Genomic DNA, 24,197 nt, shown 5'->3' on the forward strand with positions numbered 1-24,197 from the left:
AACAAAGTTGGAAGCTCAGCATCAATAGAGGTAATGCATTTAAAAAATTAGACAGGATTCCTGCCTGTAAAGAAGCTCAAAGCACAGTCAAGAAACATGATGAACACAGTGAGAATAAAAAGGGTGCAGAAAAAGGGCTAGCTGTGGGATGAATGTGAGGGGGGCTGCTTTCTGTCCTGCTCCACGTTGATTTTCCTGTGATCCTGGCTCTTTATCCCAGCAACAGCCAGAACAGCCAACTGCACAAAGAAAGGATGCTATTGAAAGGAATGTAGTGCTATCTATTGTTAAAACTGTGAACTACCTCGGGTGTGTATTTTTCTGTGTCCGACTAATTTCAAGACTGTGATTTGGGAACCACAGTATTATAACTATTTTCTTTTACACTGCCTTAGCCATTGACAAAAGTTTAGTGATATCATCTGTGATCTTTTTTAAGACAGAGAATCAGGGTGGGAATCCTAGGATATACTTTCTAGAATGCAGGAGAATTGAATTAAACTAGTTAGACCTTCTCTCATAGTCTTATTATGTGATTTAGTTTCCTTATTATGTGATTTAGTTCTTTCCTGTGAATAACTGTTTTATGCTTTTAAAATGATAGTCATTCGCTTTTATACAGAGACAGAAACAGAAGGTATTAAAGAATTCTGCTTTTTGAATGCTTTGCTACTGAATGACATACCATTTGCCCTAAACTTCTGACTCTGAATTTAACTAAACAAACAAATATATTTATATATGCATAGGTCATATATGTACTTAAATCTTTTTTATATCAACTCATATTTATATTTATTCTTGGTTATTTAGCAGTCTTCTTTCACATTTTTATCTCTACTCTCAGAGAAGATCTCATAGTTTTCCTTTTAAAACTATTCTATTGTGATAAAATATGCATGCATTAAGTTTACCATATTAAATATTTTTAAATGTACAGTTTGGTGATGTTGGATACTTTCATGATGGTGTGCAGCCATGACTACCATCCAACTCTGTTAACTCTCTTCTGCTTGTGAAACTGAAACTCTGTACCCATTAAGCAATAATCTCCCACCCCCACATTTCCTCCTACCTCCTGGCTACCATGATTTTACTTTCTGTCTCTATGATTTTTAATAATCTAAGTATTTCATGTAAGGAAGATCATAAAGCATTTGCCTTTTTGTCACTTTTGTCAGGTATTCTGCTTATTTCACTTAGCATATGTCCTCCAGGTTTATCCATATTTTAGCATGTGCCAGAATTACCTTCCTTATAAGACTGAACCATATTCCATGACATGTGTATACCACTTTTTGCTCACCCATTCATCTGTTAATACACAGATACTATGCTTTAGTTGCTATCATGCTTTAGCTTTTTTGAGTAATGTTACTATGAATATGGGTGTACAAAGATGTCTTCAAGATTCTGCTTTCCCTTCTACTGGGTATATTCTCAGAAGTGAAATTGCGGAATCATATGGTAATTCTACTTTTACTTTTTGGAGGAAGCTGCTTTTCACAACAGCTTTACCATTTTGCATTCTTGCCAACAGTGCACAAGGATTCCATTTTCCCTACCATTGTCAACATTTTTTTTCCGTTTATTTAAAGTAGGCTTCCTAATAATATAAATGTTATCTCGTAATTTTGTAGATGTGCATTTCCCCAGTGGTTACTGATATTGAACATCTTTTCATGTGCTTATTGGTTACTTGTGTAGATTCTTTGACAAATATCTACTCAAGTACTTTGCCCTTTCTTAATTGAATTTTTTGTTGTTGAGTTTTAGGAGTTCCATGTATATTATGGATGCTGATCCCTTGCCAGATATATGATTTGCAAATATTTTCTTTTATTCTGTAGGGTGCCTTTTTAATCTGTTGATAGTGTCTTTGGTGAACAAATTTTAAAATTTTTGATGGATTACTATTTGTCTGTTTTTTTCTTTTGTTACCTGTGCTTTTAACATGTGAGAAATCATTGCCAAACTCAGTGTTGCAAAGCCTTTTCCCTGAGTTTTCTTATTAGAATTTTATAGTTTTAGGTCTTGAATTTCAACCTTTGATCTATTTCAGTTAATTTTTATAGATGGTGTTAGATAAGGATCCATCTACATTCTTTTGCATGTGAATGTCCAGTTTTCTGAGTTTCATGAATAGACTTTGTTACCCCTATTGTATGGTCTTGGCTTCCTTGTCAGAAATCATTTGCCTTTGTAGGTGGGCTTTTATTTCTGGACTCTATTCCCTTGGTTTACATATCTGTCTTTATTCCAGGGCCACATTATTTGATTACTGTAGTTTTGTTGTATGTTTGATATCTTCCAGTTTTGTTCTTTTTCCAGATTGTTTTGAGTCCCTTAAGATTGCATATGGACTTAGAATATTTCCTACTTTTGGAAAAAATGTCACTGAGATTTTGACAAAGATTCTATTAAATGTGTAGATTTCTTTGGGTGGTATTGGCATTCAACAATTTTAAATCTTCTAATCCATGATTGGGTGTTTTTCCATTCCTTTATGTCATCTTTAATTTCTTTCAACAAAGTTTTATAATTTTTGGTATGTCTTTTATCTCCTTGATTAATTTAATTCCTAAGGATTCTTTCTGATGCTATCGTAAATAATTGTTTTAATAATTTTCTTTCCAGATTTTTCATTGTTAAGGTATAGAGATACTATGGACTTTTGTTTGAGATACCTGCTGTTCAGTTGTGTCTGACTCTTTTGTAACCCCAATGTACTGTAGCCCACCAGGCTCCTCTGTCCATTGAATTTTCCAGGCAAGAATTCTGGAGTGGGTTACCATTTCCTCCTCCAGAGGATCTTCCTGAACCAGGGATTTAAACCATGTCTCATGCATCTCCTGCATTGGCAACAGATTCTTTACCACTGAGCCACCTGGAAAGCCCACTGATTTTTGTATTGACTTTGTATTGTATTTTGCAGCATTGCTTATTTCATTTATTAGTTCTAAATGTTGTGGGTATTTTTGTGTGGAATCTTTAGGGTTTTCTACGTAAAAGATCATCTGTAAACAAAGATAATTTTCTGTTTTCATTTGGGAGTCTTTTATTTTTCTTTCATGTCTAATGGCTCTGGCTAGAACTTGCAGTACTCTATTGATTGAATAGAAATGATGACAGCAGGAATCCTTGTGTTGTTCCTGATCCTTGAGAAAAAGCTTTAAGTCTTCAACCATTGAGTGTGGTATTTGCTGAAGGTTTTTCATATATGAATTTTATTATTTTCCTTCTATTCCAGTTCATTTATTTATTTTTTTGAAAGGGTATGACTTTTATCAAATTGTTTTCCTGTGTCAGTTGGGATGATTATGCGGTTTAATTTTTCTTTATTCTGTTAATGTGGTGTTGGATTGATCAATTTATGTGTGTTGAAACATCTTTGCATTCCAGGAATAAGTCCCACTTGATCATGGTATATAATCATCCCACTATATTGCTGAATTTCATCTGCTAGTACTTTGTTGAGGATATTTTCATCAATTCATGAGATATATTGTCCTGTAGTTGTCTTTTCTTTTACCTTTTTCTGGGTTTGGCATCAGGGAAATATTGGCCTCAGAGACTGAGTTAGGAAGGGTTCCCTCCTCTTCAAATATTTGGAGAAGTTTGAGAAGAATTGGTATTGGTTTTTGTTTAGTTTGATATGCTTTACCAATTAATTCATCAAGTCCAGGACTTTTCTTTGTTGCAAGATTTTGCTTACTGATTCAATTTCATTACTAATACAGGTCTATTCAGATGTTTTATTTCTTTGTGATTTAGTCTTGGTAAGTTTTGTCTTTCTAGGAATTTGTCCTTTTCATTGAGATTATCCAGTTTGTTGGTGCACAACATTATGAAAGTGTTTAATATCACTTAACTGTACATTTAAAAATGGTTAATTTGCTAAATTTTATGCTATATATATTTTACCACAGTAAAATTGCTTTAAGGAAAGCTATAGGATCCTCTGTAAATAGAGATTTAAAAATGTGAATGATAAAAAAGGATAAATATAAATGTGAGTTGAATATAAAAAAGATTTAAGTACATATATAACCTACACATATATAAATATCTGACTGACTACAAAAAGGGTAAGAAGAGAAAAATAAAAGGATAGAGTAATGGCTTTTAAATTCTTCTTAAAGTCCTTTTGATCTCTGAGGGGAGTACTTGCAGTAGTGCGGGTGGTTGAACAATGGCCACTGTCCTCTTTGTCTGCAACTCTGTGATAAGAAGCAAGAATCAGCAATCAGAGCACAGATTCCCAGTATTTGGACAAAAGGGTCTTTTTGCCCACTCTGGTTCCTGCAGGCTGTGTGCACTCTGTTCCAGAAACAGTGCACAGCTTCCTTTCATGGAGCAGGGGTGGGAGATGGGTACTTCTACTGTACAAAGAGCTGAAATTGATCACAATTAACTGCAATTTACCATTCAACCCTTCCCCTGGAAGTTGCAAGCCTTCAATAGACTCCAGAGTTCCAAGGTAGTTATATTAGATTCTGCCAGTGCAAACTGTTGTCTTGGTGGGAAAACAGATTCTTGGTTCTTCTTACGCTGCCATCTTCCCAGAAACCTATCTCTTATTATATTAACAGCTTTATTGAAATATGATTTATATATCATAAGTTTATGGTTACATTTTAAGTGGATGGTTTGTTGTACAATTTATTGTTGTGCAAGCATAACTATAATCCAGTCATAAAATATTTCTATCACTTCGGAAAAGTTCCCATGTACCCATTTTTAGTCAATTCCCACTTCAACTTATAGCCTCAAGTAACTCATTATCTAGTTCCTGACATGATTTTGCCTATCTAAAATATTTTATATAAATGAAATCATACAATATTTAGATTTTTGTATCTGTCTCCTTTCTCTTCGCACTGTATTTTTGAGATTCATCAATGTTTTTATTTATCTCAATAGTTAATTCATTTTAATTGCTAAGATACCATATACTATATTTTTTTTATAGATTGAGTTGTTGTGCATATAAATTGTTTCCAGTGTTTATCATTATGAATAACACTATCATGAACACGTGGGTACAAGTCTTCATATGGACTTGCTTTTATGTCTCTTAGGTTTGTCTTATAGTGAGTATATGGTGAGTGTGTTTTGAACTCTTTCAGAAACTTTCAAGTTATTTACCATCATGGCTATACTATTTTGCATTTCTACCTACAATTTTTGGAAGATCCAGTTTCTCTATGACCTCAGCAGCATTTGGCATTGACCATGTATCATTATGGATTTCCCTGGTGGCTCAGACAGTAAAGAATCTGCCTGCAATGCAGATAGACCTGGGTTCCATCCATGCATTGGGAAGATTTCCTGGATAAGGGAATGGCTACCCACTCCAGTATTCTTGCCTGGAGAATCCCCATGGACAGAGGAACCTGGCAGGCTACAGTATATGGGGTTTCAAAGAGTCAGACATGACTGAGTGACTTTCAATATATCATTATAGTCACTTTATGTGTGTGAGATAGTAATATCTCATTGTATTTTTTAATTTGCACTTTTTTTTGTACTGACGAATGATTTTGAGTACCTTTTCATGTTTTTATTTACTATTCCTGTGTTTTCTTTGGTAAAGTGTGTTTTATGCCTTTTGCCCATGTTTTAATTGAGTTGCTTATCTTACTGAGTTAAAGAATTTCTTCATATACTAGAGATATAAATTGTAAATATTTTTTCCCATTTTGTGAATTATATGTAAAATTTTCTTAATGGTATGTTTTTAAATCCAAGAGCTTTTAATTGTGATGAAGTGTAATTTACCAAAGTTAATTTTTTTTGTTGGATGATAACTTTTTGCATTTTATCTAAGAAATTTTTCTTGACCCAGTGCAACATATGAAATTTTGTATTATTAGCTTTCACATTAGGTCTATGATCAGCTTCTGTCTTCTTTATTTCATTTTTATTTTTTGAAACATGGGTATTCAAATGTTCCTTTAACATAATTTTAAAATGATTATTACCTTTCTTTATTAAACTATCCAGGTGTACAGGCAAAAATTCAACTGATCCAATGGCTAACATTATACTCATATTCACGTAGTTCAGTTAAGTTTGGTTGCTCAGTCATGTCTGACTCTTTGTGACCCATGAACTGCAGCATGCAAGGCCTCCCTGTCCATCACCAACTCCCAGAGCCTACCCAACCTCATGTCCACTGAGTCAGTGATGCCTTCCAAATATCTCATCTTCTGTCCTTCCCTTCTCCTCCTGCCCTCAGTCTTTCTCAGCATCAGGGTCTTTTCCAATGAGTCAACTCTTCATATCAGGTGGCCAAAGTATTGGCGTTTCAGCTTCAACATTAGTTATTCCAATGAACACCCAGGACTGATCTCCTTTAGGATGAACTGGTTGGATCTCCTTGCAGTCCAAGGGACTCTCAAAGAGTCTTCTCCAACACCACAGTCCAAAAGGATCCATTCTTCGGTGCTCAACTTTCTTTATAGTCCAACTCACATCCATACATGACTACTGGAAAAAACATAGCCTTGACTAGATGGACCTTTGTTGGCAAAGTAATGTCTCTGCTTTTTAATATGCTGTCTAGGTTGGTCATAACTTTCCTTCCAAGGAGTAAGTGTCTTTTAATTTCATGGCTACAATCACCATCTGCAGTGATTTTGGAGCCCCCCAAAATAAAGTCTGACACTGTTTTCACTGTTTCCCCATCTATTTCCCATGAAGTGATGGGACTGGATGCCATGATCTTAGTTTTCTGAATGTTAAGCTTTAAGCCAACTTTTTCACTCTCCTCTTTCACTTTGATCAAGAGGCTCTTTACTTCTTCTTCACTTTCTGCCATAAGGGTGGTGTCATCTGCATATCTGAGGTTATTGATATTTCTCCCGACAATCTTGATTCCAGCTTGTGCTTCATCCACCAAAGCGTTTCTCATGGTGTACTCTGAATATAGATTAAATAAGCAGGGTGACAATATACAGTCTTGACGTGCTCCTTTTCCTATTTGGAACCAGTCTGTTGTTCCATGTCCAGTTCTAACTGTTGCTTCCTGACCTGCATACAGGTTTCTCAAGAGGCAGGTCAGGTGGTCTGTATTCCCATCTCTTTCAGAATGTTCCACAGTTTATTGTGATCCACACAGTCAAAGGCTTTGGCATAGTCAATAAAGGAGAAATAGATGTTTTTCTGGAACTCTCTTGCTTTTGTGATGATCCAGCAGATGTTGGCAATTTGATCTCTGGTTCCTCTGCCTTTTCTAAAGACAGCTTGAACATCTGGAATTTCACAGTTCACGTATTGCTGAAGCCTGGCTTGGAGAATTTTGAACATTACTTTGCTAGTGTGTGAGATGAGTGCAATTGTGTGGTAGTTTGAGCATTCTTTGGCATTGCCTTTCTTTGGGATTGGAATGAAAACTGACCTTTTCCAGTCCTGTGGCCACTGTTGTGTTTTCCAAATTTGCTGACATATTGAGTGCAGCACTTTCACAGAATGATCTTTTAGGATTTGAAATAGCTCAACTGGGATTCCATCACCTCCACTAGCTTTGTTCATAGTGATCCTTCCTAAGGCCCACTTGACTTCACATTCCAGGATGTCTGGCTCTAGGTGAGTGATCACACCATCAAGGTTAACTGGGTCATGAAGGTCTTTTTTGTACAGTTATTCTTGTGTTCTTGCCACCTCCTCTTAATATCTTCTGCTTCTGTCAGGTCCATACTATGTCTCTCCTTTATTGAGCCCATCTTTGCATGAAATGTTCCCTTGGTATCTCTAATTTTCTTGAAGAGATCTCTAGTCTTTCCTATTCTATTGTTTCCCTCTATTTCTTTGCACTGATTGCTGAGGAAGGCTTTCTTATCTCTCCTTGCTTTTCTTTGGAACTCTGCATTCAGATGCTTTTATCTTTCTTTTTCTCCTTTGCTATTCACTTCCCTTCTTTTCACAGCTATTTGTAAGTCCTCCTCAGACAGCCATTTTGCTTTTTTGCATTTCTTTTTCTTGGGGATGGTCTTGATTCCTGTCTCCTGTACAATATCATGAACCTCTGTCCATAGTTCATCAGGCACTCTATCAGATCTAGTCCCTTAAATCTATTTCTCACTTCCACTGTATAATCATAAAGGTTTTGATTTAGGTCATACCTGAATGGTTTAGTGGTTTTCCCACCCTCTTGAATTTAAGTCTGAATTTGGCAATAAGGAGTTTATGATCTGAGCCACAGTCAGCTTCTTGTCTTGTTTTTGCTGACTGTATAGAGTTTCTCCATCTTTGGCTGCAAAGAATATAATCAGTCTGATTTTGGTGTTGGCCATCTGGTGATGTCCATGTATAGAATCTTCTCTTGTGTTGTTGGAAGAGGGTGTTTGCTATGACTAGTGTGTTCTCTTGGCAAAACTCTATTAGCCTTTGCCCTGCTTCATTCTGTACTCCAAGGCCAAATTTGCCTGTTACTCCAGGTGTTTATTGACTTCCTACTTTTGCATTCCAGTCCCCTATAATGAAAAGGACATCTTTTTTGGGTGTTAGTTCTAGAAAGTCTTGTAGGTCTTCATAGAACTATTCAACTTCAGCTTTTTCAGTGTTACTGGTCAGGGCATAGTCTTGGAATACTGTGATATTGAATGGTTTGCCTTAGAAACAAACAGAGATCATTCTGTCGTTTTTGAGATTGCATCCAAGTACTGCATTTTGGTCTCTTTTATTGACTATGATGGCTATTCCATTTCTTTGAAGGGATTCTTGCCCACAGTAGTAGATATGATGGTCATCTGAGTTAAATTCACCCATTCCATTTCATTTTAGTTCACTGATTCCTAGAATGTCGACGTTTAGTATTGTATTCAATAGTATTAATGGTATTCAATAGTATTGTATTAGTATTGTACTCAAATACTAATAGCTTTTCCACTCAGATCAAGCATATTACAAGGATGCCCATTTTTGTGGCTGTTATTCAACATTATACTAGAAGTTCTAGCCAGAACAATTAGACAAGGAAAAGAAATAAAAAGAAATGCAAATTTGAAAGAAGTAAAGCTATCTTTCTTTGCAGATGACATGATCCTATATAGAGAAAATCCCAAAGAATTCACAAGTGAGCTGCTAGAGCTAATAAACAAATTCAGCAAATTCATGGTACAAGATCAATACCTAAAATCAGTTCTGTTTCTAGCAATGAACAAAAGAAAAGGAAAGTAAGAAAGCAATTCTATTTACAATGGCATCACAATGAATACATTTCTTAGTGATAAATTTAAGAAGAAGAAAGACTTGAACACTTGAAAACTATAAAACATTCCTAAAAAATTAAACAAGGCATAAATTATTGAAAGACATTCCCTATTGTGGATTGGGAGACTTCATATTGTTAAGATGTCAATGCCACCAGCAGTCTACAGAGTCAATTGAATTCCTATCAAAATCCCAATGGCATTTTTTTTTGGCAACAATAGGAAGACCCATCTTAAATTCAAATGAAATTTCAAGGCTAAAACAATCTTGGGAAAGAAGACAATTAGAATACCTTTTCATGTTGGAGGACTTATGGTTCCTGATTTCAAAAATAATGAGAAATCTACAATAATCAAAATAATGTAATGGCATAAATGTAAACATATAGACCAATGAAACAGATTAGTGGACCCACAGATAAACCCTTATATACTGATCAGTTGATTTAATGAGTAAAGGACAGTCTTGAATAAATAATGTTGGGGAAACTTATTCACATGCAAGATTGAAACTGAGCACTTACCTTTCACCACATATAAAAAGTAACTAATAGTATATCAAAGACCTAAACTTAAGAGCCAAAGCCGTATGAAAAACATAAGATAAAAGCACTTTAGATTTGGTAAGGTTTTCCTTGATATGACACAAAAGTCATAGAGAAAAAAAAGGAAAAAGATAAATCTGAATTCTTCAAAATTCAAAATTTTGGCATCAAAATACACTATTAAGAGAGTGAAAAGACAACTCACAAAATGGGAGAAAATAATATAAATAAATATCTGATAGGGGATTAGTATCTAGAATATATAAAGAACTACCGCTCAACAACTAAAACCAAAGAATTTAATTTAAAAAAGGACAAAGGATTTGAATAGGCATTTTTGAAAGAAAATATACATGTAGCCAATAAACACTTGAAAAGATACTCAGTATCATTGCTTATTAGGGAAAGCAAACCAAAGCCACAATGAGATACCACTTTATACTCATTTAGATGCCCCATCTCAAAATATGTAAAATAACAAGTTTGGCAAGGCTACAGAGAAATTGGTACAGTTATGCATTGCTGGTGTGTCTGTAAAATGGTACAGTCATTGTGGAAAATAGTCTGATGCTTCCTAAAATGTTAAACACAGAATTACTAGATAATCTAGCAATTTCTCCCCTTAGGTAAATACTCCTAAGAATTAAAAGCAGTAACTTAAGTAGATATTTGTATACCAGTGTTCATGTAACAATAGTCACAATAATCAAAAGGCAGAAAAAACCTGTGTCCATGAAAAGACAAGTATATAAGAAGAATATGATATATACCCACAATTGAATATTATTCATCCATAAAAATGAATGAAATGCTAATATACATTATAATATGGTTCCCAGGGACAGAGGAGCTTGGTGGGCTCTACAGTCCATGGGGTCACAAAGAGTCAAACACAACTTAGTGACTGAGCATGCACAAGATGGTTAAACTTTGAAAACGTTATGCTAAGCAGAGTAAGTCAGACATGAAAAAAATGTATTACATAATTGCATTTATATGAGTTACCTAGAATACGCAAATTCATACACATACACAGGGCTTCCCAGGTGGCGCTACTGGTAAAAAAAAAAAAAACCCATCTGTCAATGCAGGAGACACCAGAGATGTGGTGGGAAGCTCTTCCCTGGGTTGGGAAGATCCCCTGGAGGAAGACATGGCAACCCACTCCAGTATTCTTGCTCGGAAAATCCTATGGATAGAGGAGCCTGGCAGGCTACAGTCCAGGAGACTACAAAGAGTCGGACATGACTGAGCACATACATGATATACACATCGAAAGTAAAGTAGTCATTAAAAGAGGCTGTGGGAGGGGAATGAAAAGTTGTTTAGTGGGTACAGAGTTTCTGTTTAGGATAATTAAAAAGTTTTAGAAATGAATAGCAGAATGTTACACAACATTCTAAACGTACTTAATGCCTCTAAAACATACTCTAAAAATGGCTAAAATGGTAAATTTTGTTATTTATATATTACCACATAAGAAAGTCAATTGATCATACTAAGTTTTCTCTCCTAGTCCATTTATCCTTTTGTCTCTCTTTATGTCGTGTTGCTTTGATTACTGTAGCTTTAGTCTTGAAATCAGGATCAACTTCAATATTTATCCACATAATTTACCCACATATTTGCCACTTCTTGTGTTTTTTTCTACCTTCACATGATTCAGTATACTCTATCATTTCCTTTTAGCTTGATGGATTGCTTTATTATTTTCAATCTGTATCCAGTATTTCTAGGTTTTGTAGGGATAAATTGCTAACAATGAATTTTCTCAGTTTTTTTAAAAATACTGGAGAATATTTTATCTTATTTTTGAAGAGTAGTTTTTTTCTAGATAGAGAATTCTTGGTCCCAACTTTTTTTTTTTAGGACTTTAAATATGTCATTTTACTGCATTCTGGCATCCATTGTTTCTGTAAGCCTTTAGTTGTATTTTCCTTTGTTTGTATATGAATCATTTTTCTCTTGCTGCTTTTCAAGATTTCGTCTTTGTCTTTCTCAAGTTTGATTGTGTTTAGGTCTGAATCACTTTGTGTGTATCCTGCTTGGATTCATTATTCTTTTTGGAACTGGAGATAAGTGTTTTACATGGAATTTGAAAAGTTTGAGCCAATATTTCTTCAAATCTTTTTTCTCCTTTCTGTATCTTTTCTCTTTTTTGTGGTTCATTCCTATTGCACATATGTTGGCCCATGGTGTATCTGACATTTTCTCTCAGGTCTCTGAGGCTCTTTTCATGTTTGTTCATTTTTTTCCTTTGTTATTTGGATTGGATAAGTCATATTTGTGTATCTTTAAGTTCTGTTTGTTGCTTTATATCAAGTTTATTGATTCTTGTGTTAATATTTATTTGTTGTGCTGGGTATTAGTTGCAGCATGTAGGATCTTCAGTCTCTTTTGCAGCACATGGGATCATTAGTTGTGACATGAAAGCTACCAGTTGTGGCATATGGGATTTAGTTCCCTGACCAAGAATCAAACCCGGGCCCTCTGCATTGGAAGCATGGAGTCTTACCCACTGGAGGACCATGGAAGTTTTTTTTCTTCTGATTTTTTTCTTCTTTTATTTCAAATCTGCCATTGAGCCCTCTTTAGAGAACTTTCCATTTCAGTTATAGTTCAGTTGTTCATCTGGGTTTTGGTGTTTTTATGGATTCTGTTTCTCTATTGAAATTCCCTTTTTATTGAAACGTAAATATCATATTTTCCTTTAATTTTTAGAACATATTTATAATAGTTGCTTTGGCCCTCACAGGTAGACATTATTATGTTCTTATTATAAATGAGGAAAGGTACAGAGCATCCGACTAAAATTTGGCTATAATCATACAGTTAAAAAAGTCCCAAAGCTGGAATATAGTCCCTAACTGATAGTTGTAGTCACAATATTATACTTTCCTTCCTTAAAAGAGAGTCTATATACAAATAACATTCTTTGCTATTTTGATTAATGAGTGTATGACTGTTTTCTTAGAATCCTACTTTCAGCACATAAAAGTGGGTTTAAGTCATCTCATGCCCAGGATTTCCAAATAATTCTTCTTAGAGTGGTATCTAAATATCTAAACCTCAGGTCTTTGAAAATTCTCATTTAAATGTCAGACAAGCACTATTCATTTATACTGTGAAGTCAGACAAGACTGTTGTTAGAGATGGTCATAGAAAGTAATCAAATTTAAATATTTGAAAGAGCCTAAGTGTGTATGTATGTGTGTGATTGTGTATATTGCCAAGAAAATTTTCATGCAATGCAAATCATTTTCTACATCTTTGACATGGGACTGAAATATCTCTGTTTCAGTCATCCCACAAAACAATAAGACAGTGTTTTGCTATCTTATAAAATAGTATGAAGGTCAGTTTTGATTGCTCTAACTCTGAAATCTTTTGTGTTCCTGGGAGCATGCAGAGTTTTAGATGTAATCACTAATATTCTCTTAAAAATATTATGTTGCCATGGATTACCAGTCTCTCTGAGAGTACTGTAGATGAGACAGTTCATGAGTTTTTGAAGTTATACCAAGAAAAATTGGATTTGGAGCACAAAATTAAATTCACTGAAAGTTCAGATGTGCTGTCAGTATCAAACCAACCAAAGTGACTGTATTAAAATATGGCAGGTCTTTGAATTAAAAAATATAAGGTGCTATTTGGAAATAATTCTCTTTCCGTGTGTCTCTTTGAGATTGTTAATACTCATATCTAAATCGACATACAGACAGTTGGAATTTTAACATAACAACGTGAAAAGTGGTAGTGAAAGTCGCTTAGTCATGTCCAACTCTTTACAGTCCATGGAATTCTCCAGGCCAGAATACTGGAATGAGTAGATGTTCCCTTCTCCAGGGAATCTTCCCAACCCAGGAATCCTGGGTTGCAGGCAGATTCTTTACCAGCTGAGCTATCAGGGAAGCCCAACATAACAATGAACCCCTCCCCCCAAAAAAAGATAAAAGAGGAAGAATGAGAATGTATCAAGGTTAAATATTTTTCCTAAAAAATATGACATCAATATTATCTACTATAGGTCTGGAGACGTCTTTAGGGAACCTACGTATAAGATATGGAATTTTACACATTTCAAATTCAGTGGTCTTGATATACTTTCTTAAAATGTTTTATTCATCTATAGCATGGCTTTAAAGTGGAGTGTATGAGTACCAATGAATTAGTAATAGCTCTTTGAGCGTCTTTGCCTGGTGTGTAGGATGACTTAACATTGCTACTCTATCCTTCTAACTGTACTCGGCCCCCCAAGATTTGGTATCATCCACTGTAGCAGGTTCCCTTGCTCCATGATTTCCAATTGGCTTCAGCTACAAGTAGGAACCTTCCAATCATCAGGAAGAGGACTGGGAGAAATGGAAGTCAGAATACTTAATCCCTAGCCCACTGATTCCGGAGAGGGCAATGGCAAGCCACTCCAGTACTGTTGCCTGGAAAATCCCATGGATGGAGGAGCCTGGTAGGCTGCAGTCTGTGGGATCGCTAGGGGTCGGACAGGACTGAGCGACTTCACTTTCACTTTTCACTTTCACACATTGGAGAAGGAAATGGCAACCCACTCCAGTGTTCTTGCCTGGAGAATCCCAGGGACGGGGGAGCCTGGTGGGCTGCCGTCTATGGGGTCACACGGAGTCGGACACGACTGAAGTGACTTAGCAGCAGCAGCAGCAGCAGCCCACTGATTCAGTGTAGTGGCCTTAAGCTGGTGCTGCCCTTCAGTGAGTGGTCAAATGATGCTCTTCTCACATCCCTCTGTGTCCTTGACGGCTGTGCCCCTTTGAGCTAGGTATAAGTGGAGGAAAAGCTGACATAGCAGGCTTGAATGCTTATCTTCAGAAAGATTTGCTTACAAAGTTGGCATTTGACGGCCATCTGGGAACTTGGATTTTTTTTAACATTTCCCACCATCCTCAGAATTGTCGAGTGGCTCACTGTCCCTTAAATTTTGCATGAATGACATGGTTTTTGCATAACACCTGCTTTCCTTCTGGGAGTCTGAAATTATGGTATGTAGGAGATAGAGGCTGCCTATCATGAAGGGTATGAACCCTGGGCACTGAGTTTCTAATCAACTTCCCTGGTTGGCACCATTTCATGTATGTGTTCATGTCTTGCTGGGAGAATTAAACACATCCTGTGTGATAGGAAGCTTGAGCTTGGCTTCCCCCAGACTCCCCCCATGTGCCTTTACCCTATGTTGATTGTACTCTGTATCCTTCCTCTGCAATAAATCTTACCCAAGGGTAGGACTAATGATGAGTGAATGAGCTTCTAGTGAATCACTGAACCTGAAGTTGGTCTTGGCCCATGACATAAAGAGTAAAAGAGCTTTGCTATTACTTCCCAGAGTACTGCTCCATGTCTTTTAATTTCTTTACCCTCTGTCCACCCTTTTGAAAATAGTTTTAGATCTTTATTAAATCATGTGAGTGCACTCTTGTCTTCTGAAACATTGACTATCACCTAGTGACTGTAGATATTTCATATACAAATATTGAAAATTATTCGATTCATGATTTTGTTTTTTTCAACAGAAAAAGTAATGGTTTTCAAAATAAACTAACAGCAACCTGTGCCTTTGTCCTCTTCTTTAATGAGAAAATCTGATTAGATTATGCTTCCCTAAAATTAAGAAATAGTGGGAACCAGTGGGGGAAAATTTATTTTCCACAACAAGGAGCAAAATATATAGTTCTATATGGACTATGGTCATTGAAAGAAGTGCAAGTGTTGGTCACTCAGTCATGTCCCACTCTTTGACGGACTGCAGCCTGCCAGGCTCCTCTGTCCATGGAATGCTCCAGTCAAGAATACTGGAGTGGGTTGCCATTCCCTTCTCCAGGGGATCTTCTTGACCCTGGGATCAAACCCTGGTTTCCTGCATCCACAGGCAGATTCTTTACTGTCTGAACTACCAGAGAAGCCCATGATCATTGAATATCATATCAAAAACCTCTGAAAACCTTTAGGGTAAATAAAAGCAGAATTAATAAAGAATTCTAATTTTTGCTTTCTAAATTATTAAAGATTACAGTAAACAATCTATACAGCACTAAAAAGAAAATTAAGAGCAAAATGTGTTAGGACTAAAACTAAGACCCAATATTAAGTGCTGCCTTGATTCCTGGGGAAATTGAGAGGGCCTTGAATGGCCAACCTAGACAGCATATTAAAAAGTAGAGACATTACTTTGCCAACAAAGGTCTGTCTAGTCAAGGCTATGGTTTTTCCAGTGGTCATGTATGGATGTGAGAGTTGGACTGTGAAGAAAGCTGATCGCTGAAGAATTGATGCTTTTGAACTGTGGTGTTGGAGAAGACTCTTGAGAGTCCCTTGTACTGCAAGGAGATCCAACCAGTACATTCTAAAGGAGATCGGTCCTGGGTGTTCATTGGAAGGACTGATGCTGAAGCTGAAACTGCAATACTTTGGCCACCTCATGCGAAGAGTTGACTCACTGGAAAAGACTCTGATGCTGGGAGGGATTGGGGGCAGGAGGAGAAGGGGATGACAGAGAATGAGATGGCTGGATGGCATCGCCAACTCGATGCATATGAGTTTGAGTGAACTCTGGGAGTTGGTGATGGACAGGGAGGCCTGGCATTCTGTGATTCACGGGGTCGCAAAGAGTCGGACACGACTGGGTGACTGAACTGAACTGAACTGAATGGATGAAAGGTTATGTATCTTAAACCAGAAAGGGATAAATAAACTGGTGGTTGACTGCCCTTGAAATATAGCTAGATATTGTTTTCCTCCTTCACCTTTATATATTCTGGAGAAAAATGTAGACTTACTCTTCAAAATATAGAGACAAAGAAAAAATACACAGTGATAAGAAACAAAGTGTTCATAAAATATATTTATGTACTATAAAGATATCACTAAAATCATGAGATGAATGCTGTTACATTCCTGATGGAATCAGTCATATAATCTCTAACAATCACAGCATTTTAAAATTGAAGTATAGTTGTTATAATGGTGTGTTAGTTTCAGGTGTACAACAAAATGATTCAGTTATATATATGTGTGGGTGTTTATTATTTTTCAGATTTTTCCCATTATAGATTATTACAAGATACTGAATATAGTTCCCTGTGCTAAGCAATAGGTCCTTGTTATCTGTTTTATATATAGTAGTATGTATCTTTTAATCCCGAACTTGTAATTTATCCCTTAATGCCCCACTGCCCCCTGCTTTCCCCTTTGGTAACCATAAGCTATTTTCTATGTTACAATCCCAGCTTTTTTAACAGGTGTTAAAAGCAGTCATGGCACCTCTAACAGGTACTTTGTGTGTTCATGTAGTACATTTAAATTGTTTCTTGTTAATGTTTAGACTAACATCCTTAGCATCCATAGCTACTTGTATCACTAACTTTTATTCTTTCACACTGTGCTCTGTGGAGCTAGATGGGACATTGTGCTTCATGGAATGGAAAGCTTTCTCTTGCTGCTGCTAAGTCACTTCAGTCGTGTCAAACTCTGTGTGACCCCATAGACGGCAGCCCACCAGGCTCCCCCGTCCCTGGGATTCTCCAGGCAAGAACACTGGAGTGGGTTGCCATTTCCTTCTCCAATGTGTGAAAGTGAAAAGTGAAAGTGAAGTCGCTCAGTCATGTCTGACTTGTAGCGACCCCATGGACTGTAGCCTACCAGGATCCTCCGTTCAAGGGATTTTCTAGGCAAGAGTACTGGAGTGACTTGCCATTGCCTTCTTAAAAGTCTAAAAATTATATGACTTAAATTTCAAGTTTCATCATAATTTATGTCAACGTTTAAATTAAGTAGAAAATAAATATGCATCTTTGGATGATTTCTCAAAAAAATTCAAAGAAAGAAGAGTAAGATAAATACTGTATGTTTCCATTTATATATGGAATCTTTAAAAATGAACAAATAAAGCAGGTACAGACTAACAGACACAGAATAAACTAGTGGTTGCCCAAGGAGTAGGGTGGGGATAAGGGTAAGGGAATGGGTGAATTAGATGAAGGGGATTAAGAAGTACAAACTTCTTATTACAAAATAAGTCACAGGGATGTAATGTACAACACAGGGGATATAGTTAATAATACTATAATAACTCTATATGGTACATAATCTGAACAAGCATCAAATCACTGTGTTATACATCTGAAATGAATACGTCAACGATACTTCAATAAAAGTAAGTGCTTAATGTAAACTTTTGTGGTTTTTCCCCAACCATATTTATGTCAGCTGTGTTGACCTACAAATGTGTTTTATATTTATAGATAAAAAGCTTTGTTTTAGAGAACACATGATGTATGCCCTTTGTTTATTAATGTCTTGGTAAACCACATGTCTTCTTGATAAAGTAATCTTGAATCAGAAAGACCTCTTTGCTGGGTATCTTACTTCAGTTTACTTGTGTCGTTATTGATTGCCTTTGCTGATACATGCTTTCTTCATTGTAATTTAGCTCCGTCCCAGCAACCTCCACCCAGAGGACAAGTTCAAAGTTCTTCTGCTATCAATCTTTCCTGGAGTCCACCTGATTCTCCAAATGCCCACCAGCTTACTTACAGTTTATTCAGGGATGATTTTGAAATCTACACAGTTGAAGATCAATACCCATACAGTGAGTTTCAAGTTTTGGTGTTGGAAAGATAAAATATTCTGAGAATTGATACATTAGTTAAGTTCCTTGACATTGAGGAGAAATGCTGTTGTTTAGCATGGAGTGTTTCAAGCAGAGAGAGAATCACAGATCTCACTAGCAGTCAAAGAAAGACAGTGAAAATGAGATGCTTATTATTTGATAAGTCATGAATGCTTATCACAGCCTCAAAGATGAAAAAAAGTACCCTTTACAGCATTAATGAGGATATGGAGAAGCTAGAACTTACATAAACTGCTGGGCTATCTGTGTGAGTTCACTGGTATGACTTTTCATGTGGGACAACTTGTTAAAATATATAAGAATCTTTACTCTTTTGCAAACCATTTGACTCAGCAAACCTACTTTAGGAAATTTATTTCAGATGAAATCATAAGTGGGCAGCAAATCACAAAATACTTCCAAAGCTCCACTATTTTTAGTAGCAAAATATTGGAAAAAGTCAGACACTCTGAAAACTTTCAATAAATTATGGTACATGGCATGATATAATCTGGTACATTATTAAGTAAATTGTAGAATATGGTTACCTATAAAATGCTGTCTTAGTTTACTTATCAGTGAATAGAAAATGTCCATGACATATTGTTTAAGGTATTGGGTTAAGATCTTATAGAAAAAACTGTATGAACCTTTTAGCCAGCCCAATAGGTTAATTCAGTAGTAAAATCAACATCAATTATACCCTTCAATCTAGAGGCAAAGGCATGTTTTCCAGAGTAACATATTGTGATCTGTTGATAACCAAAAAGATATCAAAAATAACCTATAAATTATATACATTTAATTAAAAACATAAAATACAACAAACTGATGTGTAAGGATTATAGAAAATTTATCAAATATTTCTTTGATAAGCGTTTCAAATTTTAAATTATCAGGTTGAAATGTGAACGTCTCTAAAAGGGAAAAGAGAGTGTTAACATGAAAGCCAATAGCTTAAATTTATGCATACATTGCCATTTTCACAGAGGTAGCACCCAGCAACTCTGAAATGAAATTGAGAGGGGAAGGATATGAACAAACCATGAAGATTATCTTCGCACCTGTAACTTGTATGAATTTTAAAGAATCTTATGGAAATTAAATTATAGAGACCCATTATCTTTAAAAAATTATACTCAGATATTTTAGATACTATTTCCCTAAAAGCAGATTGAAGACTTAGAAATTTTTACATTCTTCTAACTCTGTCTTCTCTGATGTTTACTTCCATTATGTTTAGCTACAAGCTATTTTAGGAAACTAGTTTTAAGTAATACTGAAACATTTATTCCAATTCAGGTTTCTATTTCATTCTCTTTATATAAGACCCAATTTTCCAAATTCTTGTTTAACATGCATAATTAGTTAGAAAAGTATATAGAAACACTGAAGTTCCATAATCTTCCTCAAAATGATTAGTAAGCTACCTTGTTTTGACATATAGATTGGCCTTGCAACTTTTGCATAGCAAAAGCAATAGCATTTTTATTTTATATATATTGCAGTAGGTCACACTTTGCACCCAGTTTGGTATGACTTACATTATTACACCCAGAACTTTGTGTTATCTCTAAATGTAGCTTCAGCATTCCAAGTCTTCTTTGAAGTTAATGGAAATTCTGAACTTCACGATGCAGATTGCAAACGGAAATGAACATCTGTCTACATCTGCCATGTTGGCAAAGCATCCTAAAAACCTGCTACTAGGATGTTATTTTCTTCCAAATATCAGCATGATCCAGGTGTCCTGAAACTTAAGCTTTTGTGATAGGAGAAGAGAGGATTATACTAATATTGATAGTGATTTAGAAGATGATAGTACCAGTGGTTGGATTAATTCTACAGTTGTGAATTAGGATCACTCTGTTTTCCATATATCAATATTTTATAGAACACTGCACGTGAATACCACACTCTGGCTCTTTTACATGATTGCACTAAGATAGAGTCGAAATAACAGTTGTTTTTTTTTACATAAGTGTGCTTATTGACTAATCAGACATTTATATAATCCCATTAAACAAGGTATTATTTCTTAAATCTTTATCTTTCATTAAAAAATGCTGCTTCTGGCATTTCTTGACAATGACTATAATTAATGATGTGAAAATTATCTGCCTGATGGCATTTGAACAGTAAGAACAATTGGTTAATGTTGTCAGAACATTGTATCATTCTAATAATAGCCTCATGTTTATTACTCTATTTCCAGTGTGGATAGCACATGTAATATGAAGAGGAAACAGTACTTATATTCAGTCGGATGAATGCAAATCTTTGGGTTAAATAAAGGCATTTGGAATTATAGGTGGAGAATCACTGAACTTTTCAAAGAAAATTAATAGTGTCGTCTTCCAAGCAAGTTTGACCACTTGGTTGAGACTATTATAGAATTCCTTGTTAGAATAAAACTTTTCCTAGCTGGCCTGATGCACTGTGGGATTCTCCAGAGTGGTAGTTGCCACCCTAAGATCATAACACACTGATATTTTCATGTTTAGAACTTGGAAATTATTTGTTCTTAATAATACCCGCTAATAAAGATGGAATCTTTTTAAAGTTTATAAATAACTTTTTTTTAAAGGAAGTTAAGGTATAGTCAGTGATATCCCTAAGTAACATTTCACTGGTTTTTGCATCCTCATTAGTTTTCAAGGGTAGAAGAGAAATATGTAGGGGTAAAGTTAGTACATTGGGAATTGTACATAATCAGCACTTTTAATATTATTTATCTCCCCTGCAGTATCAATCAGGGTTGCCCACTGGTATTTTATGTGCCATAGTGGTGAAGGGAGGGCTTCCCAGGTGGTGCTAGTGGTAAAGAACCTGCCTGCCAATGCAGGACATGTAAGAGACATGGGTTTGTTCCCTGGGTCAGGAAAATCCCCTGGAGGAGGGCATGGCAACCCACTCCAGTATTCTTGCCTGGAGAATCCCATGGACAGAGGAGCCTGGTGGGCTACAGTCCATAGGATTGCAAAGAGTCAGACATGACTGAAGCAACTTAGCATTCAGGGGTGAAGAGAACAGCTCTCATAGGGCATTGCATGCTTTTGATTGTACTGAAGTTATACGTGGCGGTTATTAAATAATTTTTTCCTACTTGAGTTTGAAACTAAAGGTGAACTAGACACAAGAATTCCATCTATAAGATGGAAATAAAAAATAAAAGTCTTCTTCATTACTAAGAGAAGCCAGACTGGAGAGTATAATTTCTATCCTACAGGAAGACAGATTAGAAAAGAAAAAAAAAAAAATCAATGAATTGATTGAGTATGCTTTGCTTTTTTTTCCCTCCCCAATTTACAATCAATTAAATCTTTCTTCCTTCGGGATACCATGAGTGGGGCAAATAGTCCTTAATTGTTATTCTAGGGAAATGTTTCCACAGGGAAACTAGAGGAAGATTATTTCTGCATGCGACGATTGCTTACATCACTAGGGGCATTAACATAGTTTAGATCTAGAGTTTTAGACAACACTGTATATTAGTGAACTCTAGGATTTCAATTCTACCTTTAATGTCTTTATCATTTATTATTCCACACTATATCAAGGGATCAGTGTAATAAGTGGAAAGAGAGTTCAGTTACCCCTGAGAGAAATCAATCAACCAACCAACCAACCAGCCAAACAAACCCAGAAAATATAAGCAGGGGATAAGGCTGAAAACAGAACAGAAGATGAAAATCAAGGGTTTTTATTATAAGGCTTTTAAATACTACTTTCTAGAAAAAAAATAGTTCATATATATATATGAAGACTTGTTCATTCAATTATATTTTGTTCTTTGCTTACTGCATACCAGCAATAGTATCAACCACTAGAAATACAGGGCTGGATAGAATAGTTTACATTATTGAAAAGAGACATAGATAAATAAACCAAAGTTACAACGTAGTGTATTAAATATTGAACTAGAATTGACTCAAAAGAGTATTTAATCTTTTTAGAATATGTCTAAGTATCTTATAAGTGGAGAATATAAAAGTATCTTATATAAGTATACTTTAAGTATCTTATAGAATATGTAAGTATCTTATAAGTGGAGGAGGAGTGAAAAGCAACCATGCTTGTAAGGACAAAGACAGTGATTGAAAACCACTGTAAATTTCTGAAAAGCAGGTGACATGAGCTGAATTATGCAGATACTGCAGTAGAGGAAGAATTAGTCTCATGGAAGAAATTGTATATGACAAGGCATGAAGGTGGGTGAAAAAATAGGGTTAATTCAGGAAACTTGCAGAGTTCCGTGTGGCTCCAGTGCATGGTGCCACTCACGGGGGTGGGATCAGTCAAATCATGACCCAGCGCAGCTCTAAAGAGAAATTGCTGATGGTTTTATGCAGTAGTTTGTCTAAACACCTGATTTTGATTTGAGTGTGTGTAAGTTTTTATTATAAATGTAGTATATCCAATTAAGGAAATTGAAAAGAACAAAAATTAAAGCCTCTCAATTCCAGCATTTTAATGCAAAAACTAATTTCATTTTGGAAAATTTCTGGGAAGGAACATATGTACTCCAGTTTATTTTTCATAACAAGCCTATGCACTATTTCCTATTTTTTTTCTCATGTTGCTGTTTGGTCTTCATCACATTTGCTTAAAATAACTATATAGCATCCTATTAATGTAATATTAGAATAATATAACTCATGATGAAATTCTACTTTAAACATTTCCTATTATAAATAGCAAATGCATCATATTATAGGCTTCCCAAAGAAATGTTTCCTAGGAATCTGGCTAACAGTCGTGTCTCATAAAACATTTCTTAGTGTATACTTGTGCAAGCTATTAAGTTTTTCCCTCTCAGTTTCAAAGCTGTTCTTCATTGCCTGCTTTGTGACAGTGGAACTGGAACCTATAAACACTTCTCCTTTACTCGCTGGGATGATGTTGAATTGTATCAGCAGAGGCTGTAGGAAGGCACCCTGGGGAAGCTGGAGGTTTCTTTTCCTGCTTGTGGTATGCATTACTCTCTGGTGATGTTCAGCCACACACAGCAGCACCCCTGGGCAGCTTCCCTTGAGGACCGCAGAGGGCAACTTCCCTACATTGCTGGCCTCATAAGAATGAGTTCTACAAGGTAAACTCAGGAAGATAGCACATGGCAGTCCCAGTAAATTCTGCTGATGCTCAGGTGGCACCTTCCCCTACCACTGTAGATGGTGACTTTCCAGTAAATTCTCCGATACAGCCTCTTATCATGGGCAGCTTTCCTTGGGACTCTGCCAGTAAGTTTTTTTCCAGTACGTTCTGTGGTGGAGCAAATCAATTGCTAGAGACCAAATGCCAAAGGAGTTCTGCCTTCCTGGAACCTCAGCAAATTTCACCGTCAAGTGTGCTATGGCTGCATTCTCTTTAACAAAGTCTGGTCTCATCCCAGGTCTCAACTCTCTGGGTTCTGTTCCTTCCCTGGGTGCTCTGCGTCAGTCTTGGGAGTAATGACTTTTCCATCTCTTCTTTTCTGCATTCATTAGAGATTTCTGGTCTCCTCAGTAGGTAACACCCTTGTGTAATCAATCATACTTTGTATTCAACTTTCCTTGTTTAGGTTACTCTGTGGGTTCTGTGACCTGATTTAACTCTAGTCTAATATATAATATGTTTTCACAAAGAATTTGCAATGACATATGGAACAGAGTATCAACATTACCCTTCACTCAGATGTTCAATGTCTTAGTATATTCAGGCTGCTGTAACAAAATACCACAGGCAGTTCAGTTCAGTTGCTAAGTCGTGTCCAACTCTTTGTGACACCATGGACTGCAACAGGCGAGGCTTCCATTGTGTCAG

At 36.0% G+C, this 24,197-nt stretch overlaps 1 protein-coding gene across 1 annotated transcript in view; it reads left to right on the top strand.

The window, feature by feature from the left end:
• USH2A (usherin) overlaps window positions 1-24,197 on the top strand; it is a 969,245-nt gene that overhangs the window by 227,972 nt on the left and 717,076 nt on the right. Inside the window, exon 15 of the mRNA XM_055419911.2 lies at window positions 18,216-18,374. Within this exon, the coding sequence (XP_055275886.2) occupies window positions 18,216-18,374 (159 nt within the window). The remainder of the gene's footprint in view (window positions 1-18,215; window positions 18,375-24,197) is intronic.

Source organism: Moschus berezovskii, chromosome 17, assembly GCF_049115385.1.
Source record: "Moschus berezovskii isolate FMDL1 chromosome 17, NW_MosBer_1.0, whole genome shotgun sequence".
Classification (NCBI taxonomy): Eukaryota; Metazoa; Chordata; class Mammalia; order Artiodactyla; family Moschidae; genus Moschus; species Moschus berezovskii.